This window comes from Mastigoproctus giganteus, chromosome 4 (assembly GCF_048544385.1).
Source record: "Mastigoproctus giganteus isolate SK-2022 chromosome 4, ASM4854438v1, whole genome shotgun sequence".
Taxonomy (NCBI): domain Eukaryota; kingdom Metazoa; phylum Arthropoda; class Arachnida; order Uropygi; family Thelyphonidae; genus Mastigoproctus; species Mastigoproctus giganteus.
This window is the reverse complement of record NC_143578.1, coordinates 54,867,587-54,885,587: the sequence shown is the minus strand read 5'-3', so window position 1 is coordinate 54,885,587 and position 18,001 is coordinate 54,867,587. Positions and strand designations below refer to the sequence as shown.

The window sequence follows — 18,001 nt, the reverse complement described above, 5'->3', positions numbered from 1 at the left end:
TTCTAGCCCACAACTTTAAGAGGTTCGATGGTGCGAATATTCCTACCATCACGTGCACGCTTAACTGTTTCCTTGACAGCAAATAATTCGTTCATAAATTGTGTGACATAATCTTCTCCCCAGAAGACATGTTTAATTGTTATTTTTCCGTTTTAAGTTTGTTCTTTATGCACCCCATCTTTTCACTAAATCAAACGTTTTGATTTAGTGAAATCTTTGACTTAGGTTGGTGTTGTTCGGTCTTAGCGTGTGTAAAATAGCCGGTGATCTGCAGCTGTTTTTTTTTATTTTTCAGGTTTATTTTGGTTCAATGTGAATGTGAAAATAGCATGCACACTGTGTGTTAGCCTAATTGCCTTCGGCAGAAATCGGCTATTTTCAGTCGAAATAATGAAATTAAAAGTGTGACGATTCAAATGTATACGCTTCCGGTTAAAATTATCTTAAATTTTCATGCGTTTGCTTCGAATTTTTCCTTTTTCAAATATAAAGTAAGGCGTTACATTGGTAAATGACGAATTATATAATGAACACGGTATCTGCTGGTACATCAATAAGGAAATGATTGTAACAGCGGTGATTATTACTGCTATTACCATGGTTTCAGAAGTCTTGTTTGCTTTGAGATTCAAAATTACTTATGTTTCTGGAAAATTGTGGTGAGTTTTCCTATTGTAACACACTGCTGGTTTTTCTTATTGTAACATGCACTTTAAATATGGTAGTTTAGAATTGTATGAACACATGTATGGTGTTTTTCCTCATCTATTATGTTGTTTTTGTGTTAAATCAAGATTTTTGTCTCAAATTACCTTTGCTCATCTTTTGTATGAGTGTGTGTGCATATGAAAATTCATCAGTTGTTATGCCGATAGATTCATAAAAGTATAGTTTCTGTTGTCATTGTTAATTTTACAGTGTGTTGTGTGTATTTTCATGTTTCTGCTGCAACAACAGATCCAAAAATTGTTAACATTTCAACTGTTCAGAGTACTTTGAAAAGTTTTTTTTATTATTAAAAATATCATATTTTTAGTTTTGCTAGGTAAAAACCAGCAAAGTTATTTGTCTATATGTCGCACACATGCAAATTTTCAACTTTTGATTGTAAATAAGACAAAAAACGCCTTTTTATTTGAAAAAACCCTATTATTTTTCACTAATTCTAATATGTTCCTTTGATTCCAAATGTGTAATTTCTGAAATTTTGAGGGATGATGGAATTCCTGGAAACACAAAAGATCTAAAATGTGATTATTTCAATGATAACGGTTAATATTTTTTTTAACCTCAGGCGTGTCTTAACACCATAATCGTTTTGAGGGGGTTTTTTAAGAACCTGTGAAGTTGTGGCTGATGTCTGAGGGTTGAATAAATGTTGAAGCTGTATTTTTAAGATATTTTTACTTAATTTTCTTATATTTCTGTCTCTTGACAGTGTTTGTTTTGCGTGTTTCCACCCTGATTTTTACTGTGATGAATGAATTTCATGTTTTGACAGAACAAAAATGTTGTAATGTGTAAGCAAATTTTTAATTAAAAATCTCACAAACACATTCCTTGGGTACATGGAGGAAAATGCCGATTAATTTCTCTCTTTCTGATCATTTTCTCTAATTTTAAAGGGTCCATTAATTACTTGTACACAGTTTCCGTTGTTTTTTCATGTTAATGTGTAAGCTCATTGGAATTCTGAGAAAAAAAACCCAAGAACGGTATAATCATTATTAATCCCCTTGAGTTGGTGATGACGCTCTATATATTTTTGAATCATGAGCCTTTAATCTGCTGGGACACCGTAATCCTCTTGTGTGGGCAGTGGGGGTCTCAATCTTAAATAAATGTTGAAAAACATTTTATTAAGATTTTTTACATAATTTTTGTTAGATTTTCCGACGTTTGGCTGTATTTGTTTGAGTTTTACGCCATTTGGGGATGTTTTTTATGATTTGAATGAGCTGTTCAGGTTCAAATTCATCTTATAGTACACGGAAAATGCTTACAATTAAGAATTTTAAGTTGATTTTTTCACGTTTGTTTTGAAAAGGTTACAAAGTGTTGATGGATAACTGAAAATTTATTAAAAATCTCAGCTTTTAACTGTTTTGGATCCATTCGCAGTTGCTGAGATTGAATGTTATTTTTTCCCCTCCATCAACTTGTCAACAAGTGTTGATTTTAAACTACCAGTCAATGTAGCTTTACGATATTTATTTTTCATAATTTCAATAATTCCAACGAGTTGGTTGCGAACCGTTTTACAGTCGTTTAGCGTAATTTTTTGAGTTGGGATGCATAAAAAAACCTGAGGGTTGCATTGAAAGGTGGGCGAAATCGTTTAAGGACAATTTCTCTATCTCGAAAGCGAAACTGCCACAAAAAGTTCGATTTCGTACAAATTCTAGCAATTGAAAAGAATATAACGGGACAAATTTTCCGGTTGGACACGCAAAATATCTAAAGGTGACATGTGATTTTCTCAAACTTTCCCATTTTCAGTGAAGATCTTATGGACAAACAAAGGCTATCTTTCGTAAACTTTGTGAAGTTCCAAGCTGTGCTATCCCCTAACGGCTAAAATATACATTTGACACCTACAAATAGGTTGTGAAAATTATAAAATCTGTTAATTTTTAGGTGTATATATCTGTATTTTCTCATTTCTATTACCATAACAGAACGTTCATTTATGAAGTTGTAAAATTATATCAGAAAAATATGTTCTAAATCTTTGCAGTTCACAGATCCAACAAAATGTGTGTTAACAAATTAGGCAAAAAGGAGCACGTTAACTAATAAGTTGTTTTTAGCAACAGTATTATATACGGTGGTACGTACTCACGTTCATGAACGCATCTCATTGGTTAAATTTTCAGCTTTCCCTACCAATCTGATTGGTTGTATTGGGTTAACATTTGAACCTGCTTGAGTTTAAAAGGGCTAGTTTTGTGTTTATTTCTTCATGCTACTCTCACGTTTTTTTTCCGTCCTTACAACGTTGTGTAGGTACAGTTTGTGCATGTGTTCAGGGTCAGGGGTCTGTTATGATAAAAGTTCAGAGTGTTGTGACCCGTGGGTTTCCTGCGACGACGTAGACCTTTTGGAAGTTGCTGACCGTTGTGAGACCTTTGACTGGAACGCCTTGACATATTTTCCGAAAATACGGAGTTCAACTCCCTTCGATTCCTGCGACGACATAGACCTTTCGGACGTTGCTAATCGTTATGCGGTCTTTGACTGGAATGTCTCGACATATTTTCCAAAAACACGGTGCTCAACTCCCATTAGTACGGGGCAGTCCTGTATCGATTACACCAATTTTCATCTCTATCGCTGGATGATAGCCTCTGTTCATGGGAAGTGTCTATGAAATTTTCAACCTCTGCAAGTTTGCATCTTTCATACGATGGTGATATATCCGCATCCAACTCCTCACGGTCGGCATCGGAAGTGTCAATAGGATCGGCATACGTTGATCGTGAGGTTCATTCACCGGACATCATTATTGTCAGGGAGTGTGAAGAAGAAGAAGTAAATGTTGGTGGTCCTCGGAATCCCTATGCCGTTGACGAGAGTGGTTTTTCCACCGTGCCCATCATCTGGCACGATCGGAGTAACGATGCTTTAACAACAGATGGTGGTTACAGTAGCTTAATTTATTTAGATTAGGGAATCTTTACTTGTAAGTATTTTGTATTTTTCTTTAGTTTTTTTAAGAATAAAATAGAATATTCTTTTGTAACTTTTATCTGTGTCTTTGTGGTTCCTTAACATTATTATTGATAGAGAAATAAGTTTTTATTCTTTTGCGAATTTTATCGCAAAAAGTTCATACTAACGTCTTAGTGTTTTGGGAAAAACACAATCGCAGGATCACAATAAATATTATTGCGTTCATATAGACATGCAATTACAGTATTTTCTATTGGCTACAGAGACATATTACAATTATTTAAAAATATGTTGTTTAATTGGGAATTGTGTTCCTGGAATTAAACCAAAGGATTATGGCATAAACGGGGATTTATGGCACTGCTGTTTTGGGGGTTTTTCTCAGAGTTCTACCTATTTTACGTTTTCCAGGCTTATGGACATTCAGTATACAGATTACGTTTCGCACAAATGTTGGAAACATTTTTGAAAAAATATTGTGGATATCACTTAATTTTTTGCTTGTTATCGTACAAAGCTGGTTTATGGTTTATGATTGGTTAAACTCCCACGTGATAATTATAGCATTTCAGTTGCCTTTAGCCGTGGGGTTGGTGTCATTACAATTTTTGTATCTTCAAATGGATTGCTCGTGTTGGTTTTGTGAATTTTTCAACCCTCCATTCAGATTTTTGTGTTGTAGTTATTAAAGTGGAGAAGAAACGTCCTGAATTGATAAAATATTCGCAGCAAAAGGAAGACAACGTGTCAAGGATTGTGGCTCTGGGTAACATACAATTTCAAATGCAAACCATTCTCGTTCAGCTATGTGTGTGTAAAAATTTCGCTCACTGGAAAGACAAAATGTGAACTCTAATAAAACTAGGTGAGTGGAAAACTATGTAAATAAGTTAAATTTAATTGCTAAGTACTTGAACTTAGCATCACCGGTCTATTTTTGTGGAGCTCGAAAATTTTTTCCATACTGTAAATGCTGAACACTTTCTGGAACTATGCTTGAAAACTTCATACGGGAAAACAAAAAATGGATTGTTCTCATAACAGTATGCAATCTGAATTGAGATTTTATTATTAGTAAAGACCTGTGCGGTCTCTTTAGAATTCCGATAAAAGCTCGTTTAACCCATGTCTGCAATGAAGATTTTAAAATTTTAACCAGAATAATATGAATGTTATATAGCTTGGGAGTTACGATGTTTACCTTGTAATTTTCACACAACTTGTGGTAAATTTATTTTAACTTTTTAAATTTCCCCTTAATTTATTTTAACTTTTTAAATTTCCCCTTAAACTTCAACCATTTTAAATTAATTTCGAACTTTATAGTTATGAAAAAACACATTAATTGCATTCAAGTAATAACACTAATCAAATTATAACTGTGTTCGAAATAAAGAGAACCAGTGAAATCTTGCCATGAATGAGTTTGACTGTTCGTTATACGGCAAACAACAATATGCACGAGGATGTTCATGTACAAATTTATTCAAATCTATTCGAAAGCAACTGTAGCTCAGTATTTAAAAGAAAAAAGGTCATCCGTTAAAATCTGTCTTCATTAAAAATTATATTGAAAATCACTTTCAAATCACAAAATACCATTGATTTCTTCATGAATGCTTTAATTATGTTCAAATAATACCGTTGATTTGTTCATGAATACTTTAAAGTAAAAACAATTCAAAATAGCACTAATTAATTTATTGCCTAAAAATAACATTATCATGGGAAGGATTCACGTGATTGGTGATATCATCACAATCAAAGATTCAACATCTGTGTGTGGGGGTGGGGAGGGTGGAATACTGCCCTTGGTCAGCTAGCTTAAAAGTGTTTCTATGGCAGTGCCACCTAGCGGCGACCGTCGCAACCAAAATCGGTTCAAAGTGTTTCGGGGGTGGGTCGACAGACCACCCACTGTGAAATTCTGTTCAAAGTGTTTCGATGACAGCGCCACCTAGTGGCGGGGTTGGGTCGACGGACCACCCGCTGTTCAAAGTGTTTTGGGGTGGGGGAGGTAGGGGAAGTCTCCAGACCACCCGCTGTGCAATTCTGTTCAAAGTGTTTCGGGGGTAGGGGAGGGAGGGAGGGGGAGGCAGACCGCGAGCTCGGAGAGGGGAGGGCTGGCGGGGAGGGGGATGGGAATATGGACAGACCGCCCCCCCCTGGTCAGTTTGGTTCAAAGTGCCATCACTCCTACTAACGACCTTAGCCCTTCCTCCATATGTGAAGAAGTGTACAGGCGAAACATTAGCATTAGCATTAGTAGTGGCATTTGATGCAGGAAAGCAAGCTTATGCAGCATCAGCCAAAAAAAAAAAAAAAAAAAAACCACTTCCACTTCACCCCTCTGTTCGTTCAAAATACCTGTCCAGCTGAGCCTTAAACTTATTTAGGCTATCCACCTCCACTACAAGGGATGAAAATCTGTTCCACCAACCAACCACCCGCCGGCTAAAGGCAAATTTCCGCACGTCTATCCTACATCTGTCTTTCCTCAATTTGAATTTATGCCCTCTCAGGTCAAACCTCCAACAGGCATTACCTGACAGAGATCCTACCAGCCTTATAACGCCAAAATTCCAAACTAAGAGCAGAAATGGAGGCTCCTCAAACTGGGTACTCGGACTTGTCCCTGAAGCCTGGCAAGAGATCACAAAACAGACAAGAATATACATAAATTGAAGCTCCCACTGGTACAAGGAACACATCGCGTTTCCGAAATGTTTGCGGTGTTGCCGATTCGGGCACACCACGCAGACATGCACCCAACAAGAAGCAACATGCGGACATTGTGCTGAGGAGGGGCACAACTTCGCAAACTGCCCGAACAAAGCAAACGATCCAGTTTGTGAAATTGTAAATGGCAGAAACTCCCTCACACACACTCACTCAGAGACAGCAAATGCCCCGTTTATATAAAAGCAAAAGGCCACAACAACTAAAGATCCACTATGGGGACTCTTCCTAAAAGATACAACACGAGATGCATTAAATTTCTCCAAATAAATGCGCAGCGGGCCATTGCCGTTGCGGGACAAGGTAGGCAAAAGGCAGAGGAAGAAAATCTTAACATCATACTGCTACAAGAACCTTACACCTGCGCCGGGGCTGTACGGGGATATCCGCTCAATTACAAGATTGTCCAGGTGGGTGGAGTGACCCAATTGGCGGCTATAGTGGTGAGAAACCCTAATATAACAGTGACAAAGATCACCCATCTGTGTTCTGAGTGGGCATCCTGTGCACACATAATATCATCACTGGGAGAATTCTATGTGATATCCTTGTACTGTCGTCCGGGCGTTGATATTCTCCCTGCAACACAATACTTGGAACATGTACTCACCGAACTGCATGGAGCCAGGATACTTGTCTCCGCTGACTTGAATTGCCGCTCACCTCTGTGGCACAGTGAGACCCCGGAACGCAGGGGGTCCAGAAATGGACAACACATGGAAGAGTTTTTGACTAACAGTGGCTTTGTCGTCCTAAACCGTCCCAATAATCTACCCACCTTCAGTTCAACCCTTTGGGAAGCCACCTTGGATGCTACCATAGCTACCAGATCTCTTGCCAGTCATATTGCAGCCTGGAAGGATCAAGAGAACTGGACCACTTCCGACCACCGAGCTATCACATTTGACATGCAGAGATCACTCCACCGAGCCCCAGTCATTGGCCTCAAACTAACAGGTATGCAGTAGATAAAGCGAATTGGAAACGATTCAAAGAGGCTGTCATCTGCAAAGCCAACAACCTACAAACCGACCAACTACTGGGCTGCACACCGGATCACCACCAACATGTAATAACAAATGCCATAACAAGTGCGGCAAACCAGACGAACAGGACAAGGACCCCACAGCCGAGAGCAGTCCCGTCACGAGAACTTGAAGTACTGAGACGGGAAATGAACCAAAAGAGACGAGCCTTCCAGAGAGCTAGACGGACCTGGCCCCCACCTGAGGTGGAGTTTCTCAGGCAGCAGTACAGGGATGCCAGGAATACATATACCGCGATCATCAGACAGCGAAAGAAGCTGTCCTGGGAGCACTTGGTGTCTACTGTAGGCAACTCAAGCCCATGGAGCATAATATATCGCGTAACCCCGACAAACTGCCCAGAGGGGAGGTGACATCCTCCACAATTACCCCGCAAGGCACTATGACAAAAAATTGGCAAGATTCAATCAACAACATCCTAAATGCCACCTTCAAACCACTAAACGGAAATGATACTCCTGAACAACAACTACTTTGTCTGGCCAACGAAGCTTACCAAACCACTCGAATGGAAGAGCCCTTCACTCACCATGAACTACAAACAGCCATAAGCAAATTAAAAAGCAAAAGAACTCCAGGTCCGGACATGCTGGAGCCGAAAATAGTAGAGAAAGTTGCCGAATATACCCCTAACCTCCTCCTAGACCTGTACAACCACTGCCTCAGCTCTGGCTGGTTCCCCTCAGATTGGAAGGTGGCCAGCGTGAAACTTATACTTAAAAACCCATGCAAACAGCCACAGATAGCAGAATCATATCGACCAATAGCCCTACTTTCGGTGCTAAGCAAAGTATTTGAACAACTGCTCAAACAGAGGATAGTAGGACACTACAACACAGCAAATTTAACTGCAAACAACCAATTCGGCTTTAAACCTGGAAGATCTACCACTTGACGCTCTGGAACGCATCCTGGACTTAGCAGAGAGTTGTGACCGAAAATATTTCCTCCTCATCTCGATTGATTTTGCGGGGGCGTTCGATTCTCTATGGTGGCCGAGCATCCTTGCAAGACTCAGAGCAGCCCAATTACCAATGAATCTCTATGGCTGTATGCGGAGCTACTTAAGTAACAGAAGAATCTTAGTAGATGCTCCCTATTGTAGGGTGGAGCGCCGGGTCTGTCGGGGATGCCCCCAGGGCTCGGTTCTGGGTCCCCTCCTATGGAACTGTGTACTTGATGAGTTCTTCTGCAATGATCTAGGGAACGTCAAATCATTGGCGTTTGCTGATGATCTCTCCTTGGTACTGGCCGATAACTCTAGGGCTCAATTGGAGATCATCGCAAACGAAGCACTAACCACCCTCCGAGACTGGGCGGAGGGACATCACCTGACCATTTCGTCAACCAAGACGAAATCCATACTCCTAAAAGGCTTCCTGACCCCAACCAGACCGCCCCAAATCAGACTCAATGATAGAACCATTAAGCTTGTCACTGAACTTAAATACCTTGGAATTATACTAGACAGAACCCGATCGTTTACCCCCCCCCACTTCAACTATATACAGACAAAGATAAAAAATTAAGTAGCCATGCTTGCCAGGGTCACCCGCCGAGACTGGGGGCTGAAGAGGCGCACCTTTGCGCTCCTCTACAAGGCAGCCATCATCCCAGCAATTACATATGCTGGGATGATGGCATCCCAATATGTAATGAGATGGCATCCCATCTCAATAGCACTGCCCGCACCCTATTCTCCAGGGCCTGGAGCTATTCCAGCACCGACACAATTAGACGTAACGAGATCTCCCGTGTGAAGGCGGACCTAACCAGATGCAGTTATCCATCCCATGTACTAAACAGATGCCTGTTGCAGGCAGAAGAACTTACATCCAACCCAAGACCTCCGAAACAAGTCGGCATATCGTCCGCCTACATTCCGTACTATCCAGGAGTGTCAGGACGTATCTCGAAGGTCCTTAGAAGTTACAACATCAAATGTGTGCAATTATCCGGTAGGAACCTACGTTCACTTGTCTCCAGCGTGAAGACCCCTATCACACCTGTCTTACGCAGCAATGTAGTGTACCGTATCACCTGTAGGGCCTGTAACAGTTGCTACGTAGGTGAGACATCGAGACGTCTCCAGGATCGCCTCACGGAACACGACAGAGCAATCCGGCTTGCCGAAACTGACCAGTCCGCGGTCGCAGAACATTTTTGGGCTACCAACCACGATCTTGACCCCAAGCGCGACTTTGAGGTAGTGGACCACGCGCGACACTTTCACCACCGCCTATGGCTAGAGTCACTAAACATAATAAACAATCCTAAGGCATTAAATCGCCAGAAAGGCATGCGTCTACATCCCATCCTAGAAACAACCGTTTTATTGATGGATGATCACTGGCATAAAGCAGCACACGTCCGTGCTACAACAATGACGCATGATTAACGTGCCACATTAATCATGCGTCATTGTTGTCCGTGCAGCTTGGTGTTTGCTTGTAATGTATTCAAATTTTATGTTAACTTATCAGTTGATAAAGGGACACGCGTTCCGAAAGCTACTGGTTTTTGTACTGTTATTTGTACTTTATTTGTTAATAAATAACTGGGTATAACTGTATATATCTGTATTTGAACTATGGACCCCAGTACTCCAGGCCCATTCGTTACAATTACATATGCCTCCGGCGCCTGGTATCAAAAGGCCTCAACAGTGGTTAATCGTCGACGATTGGAAATAATACACAGACCGATCCTCCTAACCATCACCCGAGCATGCAATACAGTATCAACACATGCACTGCAAGTTATCACGGGAGCCTTGCCTCTCGACTTGGAAGTAATCCGCACAGGAATGCAGCATCAACTCAGGCGTGGAAAAGCCACAACGTATCTAGACCTTACCACAGATCCGATAAATAACAGACAGGCAGAGAAGAAAAGACTGGAAACATACCTACAAACAATCTGGCAGCAACGTTGGACTGACTCAACCAAAGGTGAAATAACTCGAAAGTTTCTACCTAATCTCCAACAGGTCTACCCACAATATCCGCAATGGTTCAACCCCGGACGCTACACTACTTACCTCCTCACAGGACACGGAGCGATTCGCAACAAACTGAACCTCCTTGGCATCACAGATAATCCCATGTGCGCGTGTGGCTCTCTGGAGACATGGGACCACATAATGCATGAATGTGAGCACTATGAAGATCTACGTGGACACCTGATCACACAGATGCAATTCAACCCCAAAAACCAAGAGCATTATCTACTGGAGAATGAAGCAAATTACAAGCAATTCTCTAAATTTGCCCAGAGCCTCTATGCCAGACGGCAAACCCTCCCACCACCAGCAAACCCTGAGCAACCAGAACCAACATAGCTCACTGCTTGTACGACCACACCAAGCCGCACGGACCTGCGGAATAACCAGCACAACAAAAACAGGAGTCTCGAATCCCTATTTTTCCAAGTGACTGAATCCAAACATCCTGACTTTCACTCCCGGACAGGCCATAGGGCCTATGGAGAAACCACGACTACCAAAGACAAGTCCAACCTATAGGGTGCAAATGACTGTACATACCCAGGTTGGGACCAAAGCACAGAAATGAACATGTAAAGACGGCCACTATGACGAGAACAGATCCCACAAACAGCGATCGTAAAGATCTGACTCTTTAAACCCACAGCTGGGGCGTTGCCCAATCTATAAATACTGACGACCAAGCAGCTGTCGCGCTGCACAGAAAACAAATGGACATGATTGGACCTTCAACCCTGATGAAAATCCTTCTCAACTGACACACGAACGGGACTCAGTCCCATGAGCGACTCTCACCAAAATATGAAGAAGAACCTGCACAGTCGTTGTACGGACCTGACAAGAAAGCCTGAGAGAATTTCATTAGCCCTGGATGGTAGGCCACTGATGATAGACGACCCCTTCGCAGCCACAAGCGTTCACGCCCTATTGGCGTTCTGGGTCAGCTCCCTTGTCTGGCCCACTATTACTCCCCTTCCCTGGTGGGGGAGGGAGACGGCTTGCCATCTCCTTAATCCCCACCACCCTTCTCTTCTTTCTGGTGGGGCATGGGCTTGCTCCACTGCAAGCTGGAGCTACTTTCCCTATCGGCTCCTTTTCGGACCATATCCCCCCAATCTTCAGCTTCCCTCCCCCCACTCTAACTATACGCAAGCGAAAGTCCCACACAATCCAAATTTAACCATCAAAATAAATTTCGCCCAAAACTCTCGGCTTCTCATTCTAGCGCCTTCACCACGCGAATGTATGCATATGCATTTTTGTATGTCGTATATGTGCATATTTTTTTTTTTTTTTTTTATATATAGGTCCTAGCCACTGAAATCTAAGGAAATTAGGTGGCAGGACCTGTCAGAGTAAATAATTATAACACTGGTGTACCTGGTCTGCCTCCACGGGGCTAAAGTGGGGCAACGTTGGGCCTCAGTAGGGGTCCAGCGGCTAAATGACCAGATGAACAACGGTACACGACACTACACATGTACAATATCCATACACTTTTAAATCTCTGGCATTTCCAGCAAACTGGCACACCCATCACAATGTAAACAACGCGGAGATGGGGAAACCCCTGGTGCCGTATGACCCTAAATACATTTTACACTCTCTCCAGGCAGGATACTCACAGGAGCACCTGCTCCTGTAATTTCCAATTCCCTTCTCCATCCTCTTCCTTAGAGTGGACTGCCTTCCCTCTTTGGTCCACTCCAACTACTGTTCCCCACATTTGACCTCTGCTTCTTCTCTTACTCCCCCCATATGCTCTCTTATCTTTTTAATTTTTTTTTTTATTTATGATTTTTTTTTATTTATTTTTATTATTTTTTTATTTTTTTATTTTATTATATATATTTTTTTTATGACTTCTGTCAGGTAGCTCAGGCAACCCTGGCAGAGGCGGCCAGAGTATAATGGGCAGCCTGGCTTACCTCCCAGCGGTTGTGGCAGGCAACGTGGAGTCCCAGTAGGGGCCCCGCGGCCAAGCAGCCAGACACAACAACAGAACATAGCACAATACTACATTAACCAGACATTACACTTTTTTTCTGGCTGTGCAGTAGTTCTGCATTTCATCACAGAGTACATATGGTGCAGATGTGGGAAACCACCGGTGGCGCCTGAACTTAAATACTATGCCACTATGTCTCTCCAGGCAGGTCCACAGCGGCTGCCCCCAGGGATCAGTTCTGGGGCCCCCTTCTGTGGACTCTTGTGCTGGATGAGTTCCTCAATATGGAAATCCCTAATATAAGAACGCAGGCATACGCCGATGATCTTATACTGATGCTGCAGGCTAATAGCAGGACACAGCTAGAGACCCATGCAAATCAGGCCATTTCTGTTCTGCAAGGATGGGCAAATGGGAACCTACTGAACATCTCACCGGAAAAAGCACATTCAATACTCCTCAAGGGCTCCCTTGATCCCAGGAGGCCTCCCCAGATCAAGATAAATGGAACAACCATTAAACTCCAAACAGAAGTCAAGTATCTTGGCGTTATCCTCGATAGACACCTCAACTTTACCCCGCATCTTAGTTACCTCAGAGTAAAATTCAGGAAATATTCCGGCCTATTCGCTAGAGTTACAGGCAGAGACTGGGGTCTGAAGAAGAGGGCGCTCGCCATCATCTATAAGGCACTCTTCATCCCGGCACTGGCTTTTGCAGCGGGAGCTTGGTACGCTAAGGCAAGCACTGCTGTTAACAGAAGGAAATTGGAAACCATCCGGCGAATAAAATCTCTTCACAACAACCAGAGCATGCTGCACGGTGGGCACCCACGCTCTTCAGGTCCTTGCGGGATGTCTCCCTCTGGACTTGGAGATTGTCGGCCGTGGGCTCCTGCACCAACACGCCAAAGGAAGGGTAATCACACATTTGGGATACACTACGGACCCAACTCTGACTAGACCACAAAAAAAAGACGTCTTACAGACCACATGAGAACAGTGTGGCAGAATCGGTGGAATGACTCCACTAAAGGCCGCATAACTAGAAGCTTCATACCAGACATTGGACGTGTTTACCCTATTTCCCCGACCTGAGACTCTCCTGGACTTCATACCACTTACCTGCTGACAGGGCATGGCTCCTTCAGGAAGAAACTACACGATTTTGGAATCTCGGATATAGCGCAGTGTACATGCGGACTAGAAGAAACTTGGGAGCACCTGCTCTATGAATGTAATATATATGAAGACCTCCGTGGCCTGCTGTTTACCACCAAACTACCAAACCCAAAACCTGGCACAGTACCCTGGTGGACACCAGAAATTGCAGTACTACGACGACAAATGCAAAAAACAAGAAAAGACTTCCAGAGAGCTCGCAGAACCTGGCCCGAAGATGAGGTGGAGGTCTTGAGACAACATTACAGAGAAGCTAGGAACCGTTACACAGACACCATAAAAAAAAGTAAGAAGGGTTCTTGGGAGCGCCTAGTGTCTACTTCTGGAAACACCGACCCCTGGGGCATAGTCTACAAGGTGATAACCAATAAGCTTCCCAGGGGCGAGGTCATTAGTACTACCAGGACACCGGAGGGAAACCTAACGACCACTTGGGAGCAGTCAATGGGCAACATACTGGACAAAATCTTCAAGGAACCAGCAATATTAACCATGCAAGAACAACACGAAATTTGCAAGGAGAACGCAATCTATAACACCTCGACAATTGAACTCCCCTTCACCCTGGAAGAGCTCAGTGAGGCTGCCACCAAGATCAGAAATCGCAAATGCCCAGGACTGGACATGATCGAACCAGAGATCTTGAAGAAAACTGCAGAATTTGCACCGCACTTACTACTTACTCTCTACAACAGGTGCCTGGAAACAGGCAAATTCCCCACAGCATGGAAAACAGCAAACACCAAGTTGTTACTTAAAAATCCTAACAAAAAACCGGACTGCCCAGAGTCATATAGACCTATTGCCCTGCTCTCAGTGGTCAGCAAACTATATGAAAGACTGCTGCACAAGCGAATCAAAAACCACTATGAGAGGACAAACCTGGCGGCTAGGAATCAGTTCGGATTTAAGCCGGGTTCCTCCACAGTGGATGCACTTGGAAACCTGCTTCGGAAGGCACAGGAATGCAGAAAAAAATACCTGCTAGTCATTTCAATTGATTTTGCTGGGGCGTTCGACTCACTTTGGTGGCCGAGCGTCCTAGCCAGACTAAGGGTGGCTGCAGTCCCTATCAACCTATACAAGGTAATGGAGGACTACCTATCTTGCAGGAAAGTAGAAATAAATGCCAACTACCAAAAAGTCACAAGATCTGTATACAGGGGCTGCCCGCAGGGGTCTGTCTTGGGGCCACTCCTTTGGAATATGGTTCTAGATGAGCTCCTGAACCTGGACCTGGGGCTGATCGGAGCCCAGGCCTTTGCAGACGACCTTATTCTTACCATTGAGGCTGACTCAAGAGCCCAACTGGAAACTACCGCAAACCAAGCTCTGCAGAAAATACAAAATTGGGCTACAAGAAACCAGTTAAAAATTTCACCGACGAAAACCACATCTATTCTACTAAAAGGAACCCTGCAAATACGGCGCCCACCCCAAATTAAAATAGAAGGTGTGACCATTAAACTTGCCAACCAAATGAAATATCTAGGAGTTATCCTAGACAAAAACTTATCCTTTCAACCTCACCTACAATATATAAGGACGAAGATAAGACGTTACTCGGCACTGGTGGCGAGGGTTACGAGAAAAGACTGGGGATTAAGAAAAACAGCACTAATGTTGTATTATAAGGCAACCTTCATCCCTGCGATAACTTATGCTGCTGCAGTGTGGTACAGCAAAACGACGCTTGCAGTCAATAGGAGAACTCTGGATACGATACAAAGGACCATTTTACTAACAACCACACGAGCATGCAGAACAGTAAGCACACCAGCGTTGCAGGTGCTTGCTGGAGCGCTCCCCCTCGATTTGGAGACTGTAAAAGCTGGCTTGCTCTTCCTGCATGCCAGGGGGGTTGCTGCCACCTTCCAGGATTTCATAATTGACCCAGCGAGTAGTACAAAAACAGAAAAAGTCCGATTACAGGCTTACCTACTTCGGGAGTGGCAACAAAGATGGACCGATACAACAAAAGGAGAAATCACAAGAAAATTCCTTCCCAACCTCAGCAAAATATATCCCAAGCAACCAGCCTGGTACTTTCCGGGGAAGCATTTGACTTCGCTCCTTACTGGTCATGGTCCCTTTAAGGAGAAGCTGCTCGGGTTCTGCCTTGTTGAGGACCCCAACTGCACATGTGGGGAGATCGAGAACTGGAACCACTTGGTCTACGACTGCCCAGAATACGAAGATCTCAGAGGCATCCTGATCACAAAGATACACTACCTTCCGAAAGGACTGGAATCCCACTTCATTGACACAGAAGAGGAATACAGAGCACTTTCTCAATATGCGCAGGACCTCTTCGAGAGGAGAAAACTGCTAATTACCATAAATCGTGTCTGAAGAAATATCACCACAAGTTAAACTGTACAAGACCATAAAATACTATCCAACAGAGTTACTACAGAGAAAAACCTTGAGACAAGTGAGTGAAAAACACAAGGACGGCGCTTACCCCATGAGCGACTGGACTGAAACCGGCTCAATATTGAAGAAAAGAGACTTAACGCAGCACAGCTGCCAAACGCCATTTGGCGAATTGAAGAGGGCACCCTAGCCTCCTTCATCTTTAATACCCATATCCCCGGTGGGGGGGGGAGACGGTCTTACTGTCTCATCCCCCTCTCACCATTCCCACTTTCCCTTCTGGTGCGGCATGGGCATGCCCCACTGTGACTTGGAGTTGCCTCCTCTCTCGACTCCATACTTCTGTCTTTTCCCCCCAGACTTCAGTCTCCCCACCCACTCTACCTGCACATACGCAAGCGAATGCCCTACACATCGGAATTGATTTAATCATCTCCAAATTACGTTTTTCGCCCATACACTCGGCGTTTCAAAAATTTAGCGTTATTCCCCATAGAATTTACCAAAATAAAAAAAAAATATATATATATATATATATATCTTAGTTTATTTTTTAACTTTCATTTCCTCTTTTTATTTTATTATTTTTTTATTTTTTATTTTTATATATATATTTTTTTTTTTTTTTTTTTTTTTTTTTTTAGGTCCTAGCCGCCGAAATCTCAGGAAATTAAGCGGCAGGACCTGCCAGAGTAAATCTTAGTCTACTGGTGTTTCCTGGTCTGCCTCCACGGGGCGAAAGTGGGGCAACGTTGGGCCTCAGTAGGGGTCCAGCGGCTAAACGACCAGATGAACAACGGTACATGACATTACACATATACAATATCCATACACTTTTAAATCTCTGGCATTTCCCAGCGAACTGGTTCACTCACAATGAAAGCAACGCGGAGATGGGGGAAACCCCTGGTGCCGTTTGACCCTAAACACACTTTACACTTTACTTTACACTTTACCACCGAACTACGCTCCATCCTTAGAAATCAGGAGGACATAGTGCTGCAGGAAGAAGAAAACTATAAGGCTTTCACGCTTTTCGCTCAAAATCTCTTCGCGAGGCAAAGAGCACTTCCACCACCCTGAAACAAACTTCAGACTTTGGACCACCGATGGATAGAAAGAACACAACTGGCCATTGACGACCAGCTGAGTGACTACAGGACTTGAACACAAGTGGTGGGGACAACCTACAGCAACTGAAAGACAACTGAGTCCTAACTGGATGCGACCAAACACTGGGACTTAGATGTAGTTGGCCTGTCACGTACAGGTGATGCATCCTGGCCTCTGCCGAGACTAAGTCCACCACCTGGAGAGTCAAAGTGAACGACTTAGATTGCTGCCAACTAGCCAAATGGTGACCCAGATCCGACACCTTTCTGGGCCTGCTTTATCTCCTTTTCCCGGCGGGGGGACACCCCTGTCTCCTCCTCTCCCTGCAAAACCCACTTTCCCTCTGGTGTGGCATGGGCATACCCACTGAAATTTGGGGGGGGCCACCTTCTCTATCGGTCCCTTTCTTCTTTTTCTACCCTTCAGCCTTCCTTCTCCCCACTGAAATCTGTCTACCTTCACAGCGCAGAGCCCCACATGTCAAAATTGTATCTACACCAAAATTGCTTGCCCGACCCTTTTCGGCCAAAAATAAAACTCATCCAGCGTACAATCCAATCCACTCTATGACCAAACAAAGCACCAACAGCGATTAAAGCAATGTTTTTTTTTTTTATTGGTCCTAGCCATTGAAATCTGAGGAAAGTAGGTGGCAGGACCTGCCAGAGTACTGATTTCTTACTGGTAAAACCTGGCTAGCCTCCACGTGGCGCGGTATGGGCACGTCGGGTCCCATCAGGGGCCCGATGGCCAATAAGCCAGATGAACAATGGACACAACAGACTACACTATACACGATCCACACACTTTAAATTTCTGGCTTTACAGGGTACTGTCACTCGATACAGAGAACACCTCGGAGATGGAAGAAATCCCAGGAGCAGCAAGACCCTCAACATACCAAATACCTGTTCAATTTAAT

At 43.3% G+C, this 18,001-nt stretch overlaps 1 protein-coding gene across 1 annotated transcript in view; it reads right to left on the bottom strand.

Annotated features, from left to right (window-relative positions):
- LOC150086743 (uncharacterized) overlaps positions 1 to 6,214 on the bottom strand; it is a 13,732-nt gene extending 7,518 nt beyond the window's left edge. Inside the window, exon 1 of the mRNA XM_090372240.1 lies at positions 6,202 to 6,214. Coding sequence (XP_090228366.1) covers positions 6,202 to 6,214 — 13 coding nt within the window. The remainder of the gene's footprint in view (positions 1 to 6,201) is intronic.
- Between the last annotated feature and the right edge of the window lie 11,787 nt (positions 6,215 to 18,001).